Source organism: Calidris pugnax, unplaced genomic scaffold (assembly GCF_001431845.1).
Source record: "Calidris pugnax isolate Ruff unplaced genomic scaffold, ASM143184v1 scaffold24, whole genome shotgun sequence".
Classification (NCBI taxonomy): Eukaryota; Metazoa; Chordata; class Aves; order Charadriiformes; family Scolopacidae; genus Calidris; species Calidris pugnax.
In genome coordinates this window covers 1,287,762-1,305,089 of record NW_015090922.1, presented here as the reverse complement: position 1 = coordinate 1,305,089, position 17,328 = coordinate 1,287,762, and the positions used below count along the sequence as shown (strand labels likewise).

At 39.6% G+C, this 17,328-nt stretch overlaps 1 protein-coding gene across 1 annotated transcript in view; it reads right to left on the bottom strand.

Annotated features, from left to right (window-relative positions):
• Nucleotides 1-17,306, bottom strand: part of CDC42BPA (CDC42 binding protein kinase alpha (DMPK-like)) — a 187,585-nt gene extending 170,279 nt beyond the window's left edge. Inside the window, exons 1-2 of the mRNA XM_014950818.1 lie at nucleotides 16,939-17,306; nucleotides 15,872-16,096 (exon numbers count right to left, since the gene is read on the bottom strand). Coding sequence (XP_014806304.1) covers nucleotides 15,872-16,067 — 196 coding nt within the window. The 5' untranslated portion in view covers nucleotides 16,068-16,096; nucleotides 16,939-17,306. The remainder of the gene's footprint in view (nucleotides 1-15,871; nucleotides 16,097-16,938) is intronic.
• Between the last annotated feature and the right edge of the window lie 22 nt (nucleotides 17,307-17,328).

Here is a 17,328-nt window from a genome sequence, read left to right as displayed (position 1 = left end):
CTGTAAAGTCATTTAAGAATGACTTAAATAACGCCAAGCCAAAGCTTTCACGCAAATCCACTTAACATTCACGATAGTTACACAAAAATCAAAGTTACTCCTAAAGTTACTCCAAAGTTACTCCTAACCCAATTTATACCAGTTCTCTGAAGTGGCTATTCCCACACCTGACACTTGGCAAGAAGGCCTGGGAGATGTGTTGAACATCCCTCCCTTTCCCCTCTGCCTCTGCGTTGAGGGGCTCTGCAGAGACTGGCTGCCTCAGCTCCTTCCTCCTGGCTGCTGCTGCTTCACATTCTACGCTCAAGTGTCCTCAAATAAAGAAAAGTATAAAAAGGAACACCATTAACCTGCAAAGCAATTCCCAGAAAGACTCCCCGTTGCAATTGGAAATGCATCTTACCTTCCCATTTGAGAATAAAGTACAACATGGACTATTCTGGTTAAAGCTGTAAGTGATACTCACATTTCCTTTCTTTCAGGCTAGAAGGAATTCCCTGACCTTCAATGCAAACCCAGAATTAGCTCAAGCTTTTATGCAGCCAAATTACTACACAGATGCACAAAGAACACCATACAAATTTCTTCATAACACCAACATCCACATTCTTTACTCCATTCTTACACCATTAGGAACTGGTAGGTGATATTTCTGGGAAAGACATAAATTAAAAAAAAATAAAAAAAAATCTCCTGACCACTCAACAAGAAACACTTACACAATTCATCACCTTCCACTTCTTAGGGTGGCTCTGCTGCTGTGGTAGGTACATTTCACCCTACAATCAGTTCACTGCCCTCAGGTGTGCAGGTGTCCAACTGGGGAGCTCAGCTGTAAATCGTTATCACTGAAACGATGACCAAAAGGCTGGGCAAAAAAGTGCTCAGCCTCCAATGAGCATGAAAGGATTCTACTTCCACAAGTGCTTTTGAAATACCAGCTGGTATCAAGCAAAAAAGCAGTAACATATTCATTAATTAGGCCTCACGTTCCAAATGAGAGGTAGGACTGGCTCCTGGTCCTATTAGAGACTGCTTAAGATTGCCGGTCAGCGGGCACACTTTCACATAGAATACAAAATCCTCAAATCCAGCAGCATCCCAGGCCAAACAGCTCAAGGACAATGCTTGTGTACTGTTCAAGTCATACTCAATGCATGGAACGCTTCACTCCTACACTTCGAATAATTCTGAGAATTAGATAAGCAAGACTCCGTCCCAAACATGGCCAGAACACCAGTGCTGTCTGCAACACCACTGAAATGGTGACGGACCAAATTCACTTTCCACTAAGGACAATGCTTGTGTACTGTTCAAGTCATACTCAATGCATGGAACGCTTCACTCCTACACTTCGAATAATTCTGAGAATTAGATAAGCAAGACTCCGTCCCAAACATGGCCAGAACACCAGTGCTGTCTGCAACACCACTGAAATTATGATGGACCAAATTCACTTTCCATGGTAAGGTTTCCTTCCTGAGCTATCAGGCTTGAAATAAAAAAGGAAAGAGAAATTCTCACATTGACTTTTCTTGTGCTTGCCTTTCTCTCAACACTGTGAACAACATCAAAAAGAAAAATATTAATGGATTACTTCAAGTTTTTAAGTTTTGAATCCTAACTGCTCTTCTCAGCTAATAAGCCCTAAAATGATGCACAGTATGCAGTTAATGAAATCACAAGAGAGAAACATGCCTCCTCTTTTCCAGTGCAACCATCTGCAGTAACATCTTTGAGGAATTAAATCAACCCGCAGAAAAAGTATTTATTATTGTGCTTGGTGCAGAAAAGTACCTCCAAAAAAAAAAAATCATTGTGACTGTGCTAATAAAGCTGAGGAGATTCTTGAGCACAGCAACAGAGTCTCAGCCGCCAGTTAAAGGCACAAGAAGCAAGAGGGGAAAAAACATTCAAAGGGATGAGTAAAGGAACTACTCTCCATTTAATCCACAACTCACATACTACAGTACTGAGCTCACAAAATGGAAGGGACTTATTATATTTACATCATATACAAGACAGCTTCCTCTACTACATGGGATTGAGAAGGGGGAAAGGACCCAAGAACCTGCGGAGAACATTAAGTTCTCCTGTGCAAGTTGGGATTTAGCTCAAGAGATCAGCGAGTAACTGGCTCTATACCCTTCCTTAATGTAGCTCAGAGGCACAGATACATCCACCAGCAGAAAATACAAAGAATCAAAACATTCAGCAGGAGATGGGATAACTCCATTATTTACAAGCAGGAAAACCACAAACGAGCTACTGAAGCTCTCCAAAACAAATAATGATGTAGGGTCTGGTTTTGCACTAGCTTGCACTTCATTTAGATGTTACTGTTCCATACCAACAGAAAATTTTTTAAATCCCGCTACTGTTCCGACTGCCTTTGATTTTACACAGGTGGGAATGACTATCCATTACTTCAGGTGTCTTGTGGTTAGGCTGAAGTCTAATACTTTTTTTTTTCAAGGAACATCACTTTAAACAATCAAAACATTCATAAAAAGTTACTTTCTCTTTATCCATCTGCGAATGAGGCCAAGATGAGACCAAAACCCCAAATTCCATTCTCCACAGTGAGAGAAACAAATTCATCGTAATAAAGCCTTTCACCTCAGAGCGCAGACCAATTCCTGCCCTTCCACACCTGACTGCAGAAGAAAGAACAGGAGGTAAGTTTCTGAAGTCTTAATGTATCGAATCAAGGCTGAGAACCCTAAATCACTGTAACTTTACAAATATTAAATGTGCAACAGTAGAAGAACAGCTATTCCTTCCCCACATCCGGAGAGCATGAGCAAGGGCTGGCCATGGCAACGGGCCGTGGAAGGCAAATTCCAACCCCTGCCACACTTCCACTGAAGAACTTGGAGAAACTCAACACCTGCTCTCCCAATTCCAGTCTATTCCAGTTATGTCATGAATAACTTCCTTGGGACACTTCAAGAACTTTTGCCATTTGAATCTGGCAGAACAAAAAGAAAAATTACAGCCATTCGTACAAAATGTTTCTGCACAAACAAAACACGAAGTAAATGCAAATTATAACGAGACAGTGAAATCACTCAAATATCCTTACTAAACAATCTCCCCCATAAATAAATTCTGGTAACTTCTGATGCAAAGCATTACGTATTACATAAATTACACTGTGCCTGCAAGATAATTGCTATCTGCAAAGTCATATCTCATGAGTAGTTCTTGAATTTTTATTCTGCAATACTAATTAAGAAAAATTCAGCATTTCTCATCTGGCTTGTCATGGCTAAGCTGCTGTAAAAACAGACTGACTGACCAGCCAAGCCCAGAGCACCCTACAGAACATGTTCAAAAGTCTTTTAGCACAAAACACCAAAGCAAAAATGTAGAGCATCCATTCTTAAAGGAAAGCTGAATTTTAGTTAGCACAGCTGCTTTAAAATCAACTCCTTGCAGGGCGGTTCAACAGGCAGGAAGCAGATACTCAGCAGAAGCAGGAAGAAAAAAAGAAGGGGTGGAAGGGTAGGGAAGGGGAATTTCCTGATCCACAGAAGTAACCCTACTGTGAAATTGCCTACCTATACTGTCTTTTTGACATCTACTGATGACTAAATGCAAGGTTAGAAGAGGACTTGCCTCAACCTTCAGTTAGAACTTTTTTGAGCAATACCTATGCACGCACTGCTTTCCAGGAGATAATTTCCAGTGTGAGCTGGAGATAATAATCAAGAGTTTCTGGTTATCTCTCTTGCAATCACGTTTGACTTCCTGAAAGCATGCAAAGTTCTATGGGAAAAGTTTCCCGTGTAGCAATGCTATATACAAATTCCCTTTCTCCTTCTCTGAACTGAACTTTGCAGCTCAACAGTGACTTGTCCAACAGCAACAACAGATGCTTCCCCAAAGCTTCCCCAAGCTAAGCAAGTAGGACCTATTTCATAAATAGCAAGTATGAGAGAAGATTTGAATGTCCACATTACATTTTATACAAGTTATTTAGACACTTTGGGAAAACTTCATGCGTATGCTTCGTGGAGCTGCAGGAGAGATTTTTGAAAAGGTGAGGTACAAAGTGTTTTATGAGTTAGAAGAAGTTTAATTTTTATGGAGGCCCAAGTTCAACACACACAAACAGTTGCTCAAAACACAATTCTGGCAAGTGTCCACCTGACCACTGCAGAAAAGAGCACTTCCCTTATGAGAAATAACACAATTGCCGCCGGTTTGAATCGTGCAGTGCTGAAATTCAAGGAGAGAGAGGAAAGAGGACATTACAGCAACAACATCACAGGAATAAGATTCCAAGTTTTCTCCAGTAATGACACTGAGAAAAACTGTACCCAAACAGTACGCTGAAAATTTAAGCAAATAAATAAAGCACTTAAAACACACCGAAGTTACAAACCACCCACACCTTCAGGAATTTCCACAGCAAACATTTCAAAAACTTTGAAAAAAAATATTGGAAAGAACATATACATAAATCTGGATCCTAGAAACTGCTTTTCCGCTGAGTTTTTGAATGGCCTTCAACAAATCGCAGCTCTGCCTCCGCTTCTTTGCAGAGATATACAAGATGTTAATAACCACCCACTTTTCTCAAACAGATTTTCAAGGCAATATACGAAAGTGACCAGTATCACTGTAAACTACTTTGCCACCAGGAACCATTTGAAAGGAAAATGAAAAAAAAAAGAACATTTAGAACCCTTCCAACTTTAAAAAATGAAAGCAAAATAAAGGAAATATTCTCTCTGGACACCTAGAAAAAGCTATAGTACTTGAACCCTCATTTTAAATACTTAACCACTTAATGCTCTCAAGTAAGGGGCTTTGTGTTCTTTAAAAGCTCAGCAGCAAATATGAACTCCTTTAATATCACACCGGAATCAGTGAATTAACTTCCCCATTTACCTCCATTAAATGGGAGCAGAATTTGGCTAACAAATGCTTTCTTACTCCTACCAGGCAGACATCACAGTTTTGGCTCATGGCTCCAAGTCAACGCCTAACAGTTAAAGTCTATATCAGTTTATTTTTAAATAAAATAATAAATTTCCCTATAAATATAATCCATATATATATGTGTTCACACAAGCTTCTAAATAGGCCACCTGAATTTCTATTTAATAGAATATCTTACACAAACTCATCTTGATAGACAGTCCTCCTTCCTAAGGATCCACTGGTGAATCCTTCCCCATGGATATGTCCTAACTTTCTGAAGTCCTAACACACCACCTCTGGCTGCAAAGTCTGCCTTTCACTGGAGAAGCCTGTTTTTCCTCTAAAAGGAAAAAAAAAAAAAAAAAAAAAGCAGCCCTAAGTCCTGAAGTGCCAGGCACAGAAGAATACGGTATGAGATGGACACTAAGGCAAAGACAAAGTAGAGAATCTGGGTTTATTCTAAGAGTCCCAGGTTAAAATAATGAGGCTGTATTTCCTGTGGGAAATGGGTTTGTATCCCTGATGCTGGAACGGTGCTAAAAGCAACATTTGCACCCTGTCACTATAAAAGTGTATGAGTTCCAGTTCTTCCTGTATTCCTTCCCCCTGCCATGTGAAGTGTGCCTGAAAGATATTGAAAAATCTGAAATAAAAGCAAAAACAAATGGTACCCCAAACATTAGCAAAGGTGCCATGAAAATCTATTGGTCAACGTTTTCTTTATTGCCTTAGAATCAGTGGGAGAACATCAGAACTTCTTTATTTTACTGAGGAAGAAATTAATTCCCTTGTTTGGGGCAAATATCATCTAACCAGATTTGACAGTGACTTCGAGAAAATGGTTTCCCTAAACTGTAAAAAAAGAGAAAAAAAAAAAAGGAAAAGGAAACATAAAAGGAAATCCCCAAAAGATGGAACCCCTCTCTTAAATCAGACACAAGGTAAGAAGCTGTTGTTCTTTCAGAGACAGACATTTGCTTAACTCCTAGGTTTTCAAATGTAAAATTTAACTTTGCTGAACATGTGTAGACATCACTAAGAACTGTGAATTAACAATCTACTTCTTAATTAACGTGGGTGGGAAAAAAAAAAAAAACACAAGATCACATGGAACTAAATTTGTTAGGTTTTGAATTATCATATGAGAGTTTGATGTCATTGAAAGGTTTTAGTGCCACAAATCCAGCATGTTTTAGAACTGAATGTATTGAAGCTTTAGAAACAGTCAATGCACAGCAACATATCATGCAGACTTTGGGGTGTTTAAGAAGCTTCTGTAATTACAACCATGATCATATACATGCTTAAATACATTTACTGACAACACAAACTACATGACCAAACTAAAGCAAAAAACCTTGAGACTGGATTGTTCTCTTACAAAGAAAGCTTAATGGTGAAATTAAAGCAATTTTTTAAGCACTAACATCAAGAATTTCTTGGAAGAGATTCCTTTCTGTTGGTAGTGCCAAGGATCACGAGGTGAATGTAATATTGTCAGTAAACAATACTGACTAATTCCATTAAATAATCTAGGCTACTACTGATACAGACACACGTCTGCTAAATCACACAGGAAGAGACTGTGTTAACCTGAGATACAGACATTCAGAAATACATCCTTCATTAGCTGAAAGTGGTTGCTAGCTAGGAAGGTAAAAATAGTCAATATTTGAGGTGGAGTGACACAACAAAATAAATAGCCTTAGGACAAAACCAGCACAGCTCAACAATAATAATTTTCTCTGTAAACTTCTATTTGTGTAAGTAGCAGCTTCCATCAGATCACAGCAAAACAAGTCTCTTTCTGTGTCAGTCCATACCAAAATTATAAAATTATAAACTATCACAAAATAGAATGACATCAAGTGTTTTCTAGAAGCTGGGGGAAATGGAGCAAAACTATTTCAAGTCTGTTAATACAAGAATCCTTGGCTTTCAGTTACATATACAAGGAAAGTTAAATGTACAAGGAAAATTCTTTAAAGGCATCGAGTGATATCATGCCAAATACCACAAAACACACAAATACACCAACACCTTCTTTTTCCAAGGAATTGCCATCATCAAAATCAGACAACTCTTTTGAAGTCCCCTAATTCACTACTAGAAATTTTCTCCTTTCAAGAGGAAAAATGTTGGTAACTGTTATGGAAACAAAAAGGCTCACTGAACTTCTAGACCAAATATCTATCAGAATAAGCTGGTAACGTCAAAATCTGACTCAAAATCATGTCTTCCTTGTATTTTAGGAGGAATCTGAGAGTCAGCCTCTAAACTTGGAGCTCGAGTAGGTAAAGTCACCAAAGTCTGGACTGCCACAGTCCTAGGACACCCCCCTTTTTGTACAAACACCAGTACAATCTCTTCACACACCCAGATCAACAGATTTCAACCAGTTTCTGGAGGGTTAGTTTTCGACTGGATTATGTCCCTCTGCCCACGAAAGCACCAGTGAAATGGAGATGGGTGGATTTTGCCAGCCTTATGATACTACCAAATTAGCCCCCACCTAAGATAAAACCAGCCAGTTACAATTAAAATACCACTTTCTATTTCTTCCTCCCCTCGTTACCATGTGTCCTGCAAAACATTGAAACAAGACAGTGCTTTATTGACAAAAGGCAGCGTGGTAAAGGTGAAAAAGAGCTTTAATGAGCAAGAGCAGGAAATACCTTGGGATTATGGTGTCCCGACCGTACCTATGACATTTTCTTAAGCTACTTCACATTCCTGGAACAAAAAGTCATCGCCACCCTTCCCATCACTTCTTTATTTTAGTTTTAGGTATTAAAATGATAAAGCTCATCTCTCACTTGAATCGCTTCATATTTAGGCCACAGGAATAAACCAGATCACAGCTTCTTACAGCCAGAACAGACCAAGGCCCCAGCTCTACAGGAGCTGACAAGTACAAATGGTTTACATTAGATCCAGTAGGTAACAATTGATTTTTCTAATCAGAAATAAACCAGTGTTTACAGAAAATATCATGTGCATGCACCTGTAGGTAAAACCCATGTATATTTCTCACACAGGTGACTTCTTTTTGTTACCACTGTTTACACATGATCTCTATATTATGAGCCTGACAGATAAAATCGTGAAAGACTGGGGAGAAAAAAAAAAAAAAGAATATTAAAATCCAGAAACCAAGATTTTGGCCATGGGAAGTTCAACCTGACACATGGACACCCACATAGTAATAGAAAGACAAACTCAGCTCTTGCTGGGATGAAAAACAACAGTATGGAAGCAGGGAAGAAGAGCAGGAGGCCTCAGCTTGAAGAAGGTAAATACATTAAAGCTAAAGCTTTGCTTTGGAATAATATTACCCCTTAAAAATTCATGGAAAGGAAAGGTGGAAGTACTCAGAGACCTGTGGGCCCTTCACCACAGGTGAGGCCACCTCACAGGCAGGACAGTCCCACAAGCCTAAAATAAGGTAGGATTTTAAGATGAAAAGGATAAAACAATGGCAACAGTGAGAGGGAATACTTTTAAAAATTAATAAACAACCAAGAAGAAAACCACTTTACACAGAAATACTGCTCATGTACCCTCCACTCTGAGCTAAGCCAGAATCCTCCTCCAAGCCCTGACTTCCGAGACTGAAAAGAAACCAAAGAAAAGAGCAACAAAGTGTTGCTGGTCAAATCCCACAGCGTTTGAAGGAAATGTAATTATTCTTATTAACATCTACGAATGCTTTTCCCCTCCCCTTTGGAATGCCACTCTAAAATCATCTACTCTTTCTACAGAAAGAACTACCGTATGTTTCTACTAAATTGCTAAACAAATTATATGTAAAAGGTTGGGTTTTTTGCCTCAAAATGGCCTACAGAATACTGCAGTTCACAACATCTACAAGCTCCAGATCAAAATCTTTTCAAAAGGATGCAGAGAGAAGATGCACTAAGAAGCTGATCTCTAAGGATAAAAGAAACCTACAATATTCTGCAACAAAACTAATTTAAATCAAACTGGAAGCCTGGCTATGGATAAGGAAGAATTATGAAACACGAAGTCTCAGGAGTCTGGATACACCTCGTGTGGATTTTATCCATGGTGACCGCTAGTAAACCTAATTAGGCTGTATTACTAGAAATAAAAGCAAACTGACCCACCTAAATAGAAGATTTTTGCCATTGCTGTTAAGCCTAATGTCATGTTTAAACTATTTGAAATAAAAATCTTGCAGTTTACAAAAGATTGCACATGACTGACCTAAATCACTTGCATTTTTTAAAGATTTTAGTCCACATTAGTGGCATTCCCAAGCTTAATGAGGGTTTTAGAAAAATAATGTGTTGAGGTAAGTTAGACCAGAGTAGAACAAAATATTCTGGTTGTTCAGCCAGAAAAAGAAAATCAAATTAAACAAGTACAAACGCTTATGGAAGGAATGCCTGCTTTGCCAAAAGATAAAACTTAGAGTCTAGGAGTTGGCCTTTTCTTTTCATTCTCTCTCAGTTATCAACTGTACCTTTATTAGTCAGGATCTAATTGTTTCTGGAAATTTTCTGTGCAAATGGAGATGGTAATTTTTTTTTACAGTAATGAGGGATGCTATGAATGGGTTAATGTTTTACAAAGGCACATCCAGGATAATTTACAGTGTCCACATACAGAAAATAATATGGGAAAAATAATTTCCAGGATAGTAGACTGCACCCACTTTTTAGCTGGAAATCCTGTATTTGCAATTTATGTGTAATAAAATTTCAAACCAACATCGGAACTTGACTATTCAGCCACAGGTATGACTCAGAAGTGAAATTACTTTTATTTGCTGTTGCTATTCAGAACTCAAGCACTGATCCATGGGCGTAAGATAGAGTTTCAAAAAGAAAGGCAGTTACTCTCTCTCTTTGTAAAAATAAAATAATATATATATAGCAGAGCATCACACTGTATTGGACCAACGTCGTCATTCTTATAGCACAACATCCTTCTTTCAGTCAACTGTGAACTAAGAACATGCTACAGGTTATAAAAGAGCATGTCTGGAAAGTTCAGGAGAGAAGGATCTAAAGATGAGGAAGGAGTTTAATCAGGTACACACATGCACAGCCTCATACGCTACACAGAGGTTAAGAATCCAAACACACCTTCAGCAGTACGTTTTACAGCTAAGATCGTCCCCCAAATAAACCATTGGATTAACCCTTGAACGTGAAATGTCCTAGTAACAGGGAATTTATTGCATTGTCATGAGTTTTATAATGCCCACTGAGCAGACTGGCTCATATAATTGTATTTCTCCATTTGTCCCCATTAGACCAAACCATGCTAGGAATTTGTGTACAGAATAAAGGCATTCCTAAAATTCCTGAAAACGAAGTTACCTTTCTATCTAAGCAAAAAGGACTCCTTTGCAATAAAAAGGACATTGCCGACAGAAGTCAACCTAATCACACGAGTCCCAAAGCCTCTGAATGCTTCCAAACTTTCCCAACCCAAAAGAACAAAAACAACCAAAAAGAACATCCTTTAAAAAAACCTTTAATTTTAAGTAAAAATAAGTTTAAAAAAAACCTTGGTATACTGTAAATGCGTGAAGAAACAAAGGTGTTACAACGGGTTAATTCCTCGCTCTACTGGAAACTGGCTTTAACCCTAATGCAAAACAAGTAGAATTAACCGGATGGTCTCACAGCTCATTTGATCACATCAGAACTGTTGATAAACTTACAGTAATTAGTTCCTTGTGTTCAAGACAAGAATCAAAACTGAAATAAATTGTGGGAGAGGTCACAATTCAAAAGGTATAGAGGTTAAACACAGGGCTACCTAACCATAAGATCTGCACAGCAACTGTTCTACTTATTTTCTTGCATTTTTCCCCCCCCTCTTTTTCAAGTCGTTTGGTATAAAACTACATCCCTATAAAAGCTCTTTACACCATATTCTAAAACATGGAAACTTGAAGGTTGTTTCTACTTGACAGCATTGAAGAACCTCTTCCTTTCATCCTAATCAATAAAAAGCATTTAATTCTTAGTTGCAGCTATTTAACAGAAACAACAGTTTACATAAAATAAGCACTACGGTGTTATTGTAAACAACAACAGAAATTTACGCATCAAAAATGCCAGGATGGCTCCTACATAGATGGATCTCTTTACCTCCATATACCTCAGCTGCAGGCAACAAAACAACTCACATTTAAAATTAGGCATATGCTCGAGTGCTAAGTGGCCTCGATGAGCAGGATGCTCATTCTTTCCCAAAAAGAATTTAATAACTGTGTTTGTCTATGTCTATCAGACCAAGAAGCATTCCAGTTTTACAACTGTAATAAGAAAAAAAAACCCACAATGATAATTCCTAAAATGTAAATTTTTTTATAAATTCATTTCTAAAGGGTTAGATAATACTAAGCACCAAAGTCTACTTTAAAAAAATAAGGAATACAAAAGAAGTTGAGTGTCACGTCTTTTACTGCTGTCTCTGCTAAGAATAGGGTCTTAATGAAGGATTATTTTTTTAACAGTCTGTTTCAAAAACAAAAATATAAGCAACTCATAGCCGAAAATGCTCATGATTTCTTTCATGACCCACAAATAGATGAATAACACGGAACAGGAGCAGGAATCTGGACATTTGGTTTTCTTTTGTTACTAATATTTAAAAATAAACCTAGCTCAAAAATGGACATACCATTTTTTCTTAAGATGAGAGAGAGAGATTGCCAGAAAGCAAGCACAGACAACCTCTCCACAACTCTGTCTTGAGAAAATGGTTTTATGGAGACAGAACCATTTTTGATGTGCAGAAGAGATGTCACACACCCGAATGACATGAGACCGATGATGACAGTCTAGTCTCTGACTTTATCAGTACTGCATGAATACCACAACACTTCAGTTCCTCTAGAGGTGAAATGAGAAGAATTAAATGCATCTTCCAAAGCCGTTTTTGATAGGAAAAACCCAACAAAACCCACAACATAAGACCCACTAAAGGACAGTTTACATTTTTCCTACAGGGGAATAGATTCAATCAAGTCATGGACCTCACCACGCTCTTGGTAGTGCTCTCCACCCTCCCTCCCTTATATCTCTACACATTTTGAAGTTTATTCTAGTTTTCTTTCAATGCATCCTAAATAACATTGTTCTAATTCCTTTTCAAAACCAATTCAAATTGGAGCTATTGTAAAGGAAGCCTTCCCAGAACAAAAACATCTCTAAAAGCTTTTTTCTATCACTACATTTTTCTTTCAAGTTCAGCTTATCAGCCTTCATTAACTCCCTCGCAGTCTTGAGTCATTGTGGCAACTCATACACGTGTAGAAAAGAAAAAGCAAAGTGCTTGAAATTCTGAATAACTTTCTCCGGTAAGCTCCAGTTGCCATAATTAGACAATCCTTTTTCTAAATCACAAATACAACTATCAATGGAGATAAAAATGCAAACTACACAGAACAAGCCACATCTAAATATTTTGTTTCCTTCCCATCCTCTCAAAATTTGCCCTGATTTAACCCTCAGAACTCAAATACGCTGGTTGCTTCCATGGTTGTCTTGGCATATAAGATACCTACGTAAAATAAACAACGAAAATCAAATCTTCTTATTTGCACGTCACAAAACTAATAAAGTATAAAAATAGGGAAAGTAATTAGGTTTGAACTTTATGCCAGAAAAAATATTTTAGAAGTAACGCAGATTCTGAATCACAAAATAACTATCCTGACACTTCAAACCAGTCTAATGTCATTTCAAGCACCTCAAAAAGACCGAGAACTTACAAAAATGTAAAACTCCATGTTGCAGAGACCTTACTTTCTCCACTGGCTGAGTTGAACACGTAACATCAAACCAAAACAAAAGATGAACAACCAGTTCAGGTGCTCAACTGTTTCACCGTGCTTTATTTTTTAATAAATTTCAGATCTAGATAACAAGTTCATAAAATAGTCCTTAAAGATTCAAGGACTAGAACGTGAAGCTTCTTAGTTGCCCTAAATATAGCAGCAGTCACATGGCTGTCACTAAGACCACATTAGCTTTTCTGTGCTAAAACCTTCCACAAAAAAATTCAGATTGTGCTATGAATATTCAGTCTTACATGAAATACAACATGTAAGATCTCAGGCCTTGAACAGCTTAAATTAAAATGCACACCCAGGTACACACCCCTCCAAAAAAACCATCCCAAAATCCTCAGAAAACCAAACAGTAGCACCTCAAAACTGCACCACCAAAAAGCAAGAAAAAATTATTTGCTGTTGTGCTCAACAGGAGTCTGTGATCAAACAGCTATTTATTAGCCTTTTCTTAGAAATAACTACCTATATAAATAAATCTCATTTGCTTTTAGAAACAATAATTTCAAAAAGCAGTTTAAGCTTAAGATGGTGACCAGTTCTCAGGAGTAAATTCATATCTCACAATTTGTAAATGCACAAACGTACCAGTTCCCATCATTCTGAGACCAGTTCCAATAATGTCAGTCTGCACTCTTCATAGTAATAAAGCAAAATTTGTGAAGGCTTGGCATAAACCCACTAAATGTCGTTCTGACACAGCAACCAACTGACGCCCACCAGTAGACGTACCACGCACCAAGTTTTATTTCACTGATGGGAAAAATAAGTTAATAGACGCTATTTTATATGGTACATTCAAAACTAAGAGTGCTTCACGTACAGCAGCTTTCAGAACTCCCTGGTGTAAAATTGGTGGTATTTTCCCTGCCGTTCAAATAGGGAAGCTGGGGAAAAAAAAAAAAAAACCCTAGCAGAAAGCACTTCAACATTTGAGTCACTGATGGAGACGGGGGCAGAGCCTACGATTTCTGACTGCCAGCTTTCTGCTCCTGCTCCTACTTGGCACGTCTCCGACTTTAAAACCACATATAACCTCTTCCTAATCAACCACTTGCATTGTTTCCCCTTCTGGGGAGAGACCTACGCGAGGTCACGATTATATCGAAGAACAGAGTATCCTTAGTACCTGCCGTACCCGAGCGCTGGAGGGGACACTACCTTTGGGAGAACCTGATTTTTGCCAAACTCCTCATCTCCCCAGAAATGCCAGAGACCGCTCCTTCCACGAGAAGGGGTGGCTTTCAGAAAAGACAACTCATGAGAGTGCTTGGAGGATAAAGACATCATTCACATGGACACTACTTCCAATGGCAGGTACCGGAACCCGTTGCTCTTTTGCATTTCACCTCACAAACCCTCTTGGAAAAACTGAGGGCAGAAGTCCAGAGAGCAGAGGTGGGAGCAAACAGAGGGCTCTGGTAACTCAGCCTTGAAAATGGGAGGAACTGGTCTGGTCTGAAGCTCAAGAGTCCTGCTAAGGCACAGTTGGAGCATGAGAGCGAGAAAGTAGCAGGGAAAAACAGGCCAGGAAGAAACCTTATTCCAGCCTTCCCAAAACAGTGCATTATTTCCATCAGCAGTCTATAAAGTTTATTACAGAAATCTTTGGGTACTGTCAGAGCCTTGTAATGATGCACTTATCCATCCAACAGCCACCACTGAACACACCAGGACCCAATACGATGGGTCCCAAGCTCACCATTACTCTGATCAGGTTGATGTGGTTAACTTTGTTTTTATTATTATTTACAGGATGTCAGCTGGCTAGATCCACTGCAGACTACTCTAAGTTCCTGCATACGAAACACCTTTGGAGCCACCATATTTCCCTAATCTGTCACAGCTTCCCTATGTTACAGTGACAGTTTCAGAGGGAAGATTCCTCAGAAGTACTTTTAATTATTATTTCCTCCTTAGCAAGAACGCATTAATTATAGCCTGCTCCTCCAGATAATAAGAAAACAAAGACGAGTGCAATATGAACAGTACAAGAAACTTAATTACTGAGTCAGATGTCCTTTAGATGTCAGTATGACTACAGTGAGGAGCAGGAAAATAAAACACATATCAGCCTCCAGTTGTTAGATCAGTTATCAAAACAATGTCTTTCCTCAGTGACTTCATTATGAAGATCTCAACCAGCTAATTAATCAAACGCCTGTTACGTGTTTCAAAAATGTGCTTTTTTTTTAATAAAGGAGACCTGCTGATGTATTTATTACAAAGCAAATGTGGTTCTGCATGTAAATGCAGAAGTGCAGCATGACTTTGAAGTTTGAAGGTCAGATACAGTAACTGTTCCCATCATGGTTCTTATGTCAGACTGCATCTTCTGCTCTGCATCTATGTTTAGGAGGAGGAAGAAAACGAATTAAGAAGAAAGAGACCATCAGTTCTGTGACAACTTAAGAAGAACTGGAATGCTATCATTCACCTGTCTCCATTTAAAAATCTGCAAAGAGCCTGTCTCTCTAAAATGAAGAAAGAAAATGGAAAGGATAGGGGGACGCACAATTTCATTCTGCTTTTCAACTTTATTTTCCTCATCAGGAAAATCAACCTAATTAATTTAGCAACGATTTTATGCTAAAGAAGATAATGTAATTTTCTCCATTTTCACAAACATTTCAAACCCATATAATTTAAGGGAGCTAGAGGATTTTCTTGTTTATTTCTATGTTGAAGCAGTATAGATTAGAATGCAGGCACACATCAGGGGATTGTGTACTGATCTTTTTTGCAGGCATCAGAGAATTTATCCCTCACCCTTCCATATTCCCAGCAACTTTAGGATACAAAATGCAACAGCTGGGCCTGAAGGCAAACAAATATGCCTCATGTACCAGAGTCTGATCCATGTCAAAAAAGAAAAATAAAAAAAAAGAATAACATATGCTTTATATGCGTACCTCAAAGACGAATAACCAATATGGATTTCTTTTTAGCACCACCACCGTGTTTAAACACAGAAAAACCGATAACGCTTCCCAGTAAAACACTGAGTTATAAACATTCCCCTCTTACACATAAATAATAGAGACATTATACAAAGCAGAGAGGAACATGGACGGATGTACACAAAATAAACACATTCAAACTCACCCCACTCCAGATACTCAAGGATGTTCTTCTCTCTTCTCAGAGGGGAATTGTTACATTCATCATAAAGGCAGATGAGTATATCCAGCAAGGTTTCCACACTGAAGCATTGCCCATTAGTCTGAGTTGGCCCATCCAAAATAAACTGCTCCAACTGCTTCAAACGCACTTCTCCAGACATGGTTGTTTCAGTTTGCATTGGGGTTTCTTTTTTAATGATTATTATTACTTTGCCAAAAAAACAACAACAAAAAAAAATCTTTTGAGGCTTTTGTTGTTTAAAAAGAAGTCAACAGTATTTCTAACAAGTGTCAAACTGTGGCCGTCCTTAAATTTCCAGCCCACCTCGGTGACCCCAGCCTGAAACTAAACCCTTCCAAGTTTCAGGCACACACGTATAGCGTATGCATGATTTTTAAGGGAAGAAAATAGTTATCCTAAAAGAAAAAAAAATAATATTGAAAAATCGCTTAATAAGGGGGAAAAAAAAAATATATATATAGATGTGGCCACTCCTGAGGGGAAAAAAAAAAATATATATATATAGATGTGGCCACTCCTAATGCTTTAATAACGATAATAATTGCACTCAAAATTCAACCGAGACTGACTGACACCGATTTCACCGAGGCATACGCACTTAGATATTTAAAAAAAATGAAAAAATAAAAAAGAAAAGGTCTTCTCCCTCATTGAAAAGGCAGCTCATGCGAAGCGATGCTGAGCGCAGCCCCCGCCGCATCGGGAAAGCCCGGCAGCCCCCTCCGGCTGGCACCAGCCTTCCGCTTCCCGAGGGAAGGGGAGGGGGGGGGAGAGAAATACGTGTATTTATATATTCGTGTGCACGAAAGGAAGAGGAAAACAGGGCGCACACCGGCAGGGAAGGAAGGAGGGAGGGAAGGAAGGGGCCGCGCAGCCCCGCCGCCCCCCTCAGTCCCGGCCCGGCCGGGCAGCGCCTCCGCGGCCACCGCGGGGTGGGCCGCAGGTCTCCCTCCCCGGCCGCCCCTCCTCAGGGCGCAGCCACGTCCTGCCCCCGGGCAGCCTTTCCCTTTCCTCCTCCTCCTCCTTACCGAGTCTCCTTTTAAGGCTTTTCAGTGATTGAAAAAAACTAAAGTCTTCATCGTCGCCCCCTGCTCCTCCGCTGCGCCAAAGGGGCGGCGGGCGGGACGCCCGCCCCGACACACCGGCACCGCCGCGGGGCGGCTGGGAAGCGCTCCGAGCCCTGTCAAATCCTTCCCATGGCTGCTGCTGCTGCTGCGGCGCCCTCCTCCCTCCTCCTCCTCCTTCTCCCGGTGCGCGTCCTGGGGCGGAGGGAAAGCGGCTGCGGGCCGGGAGGCCCCGGCGGCGGCGGCTTCACTCCCGGCGGCTTCGAGATGCTGCTCCGCCGGCTTCGCCCCCCCGAGCAAAGGGCATCCTCCCGCCGTGCCGGTGTGGGCTCTGTCTCTGTGTGTGTGTGTGTG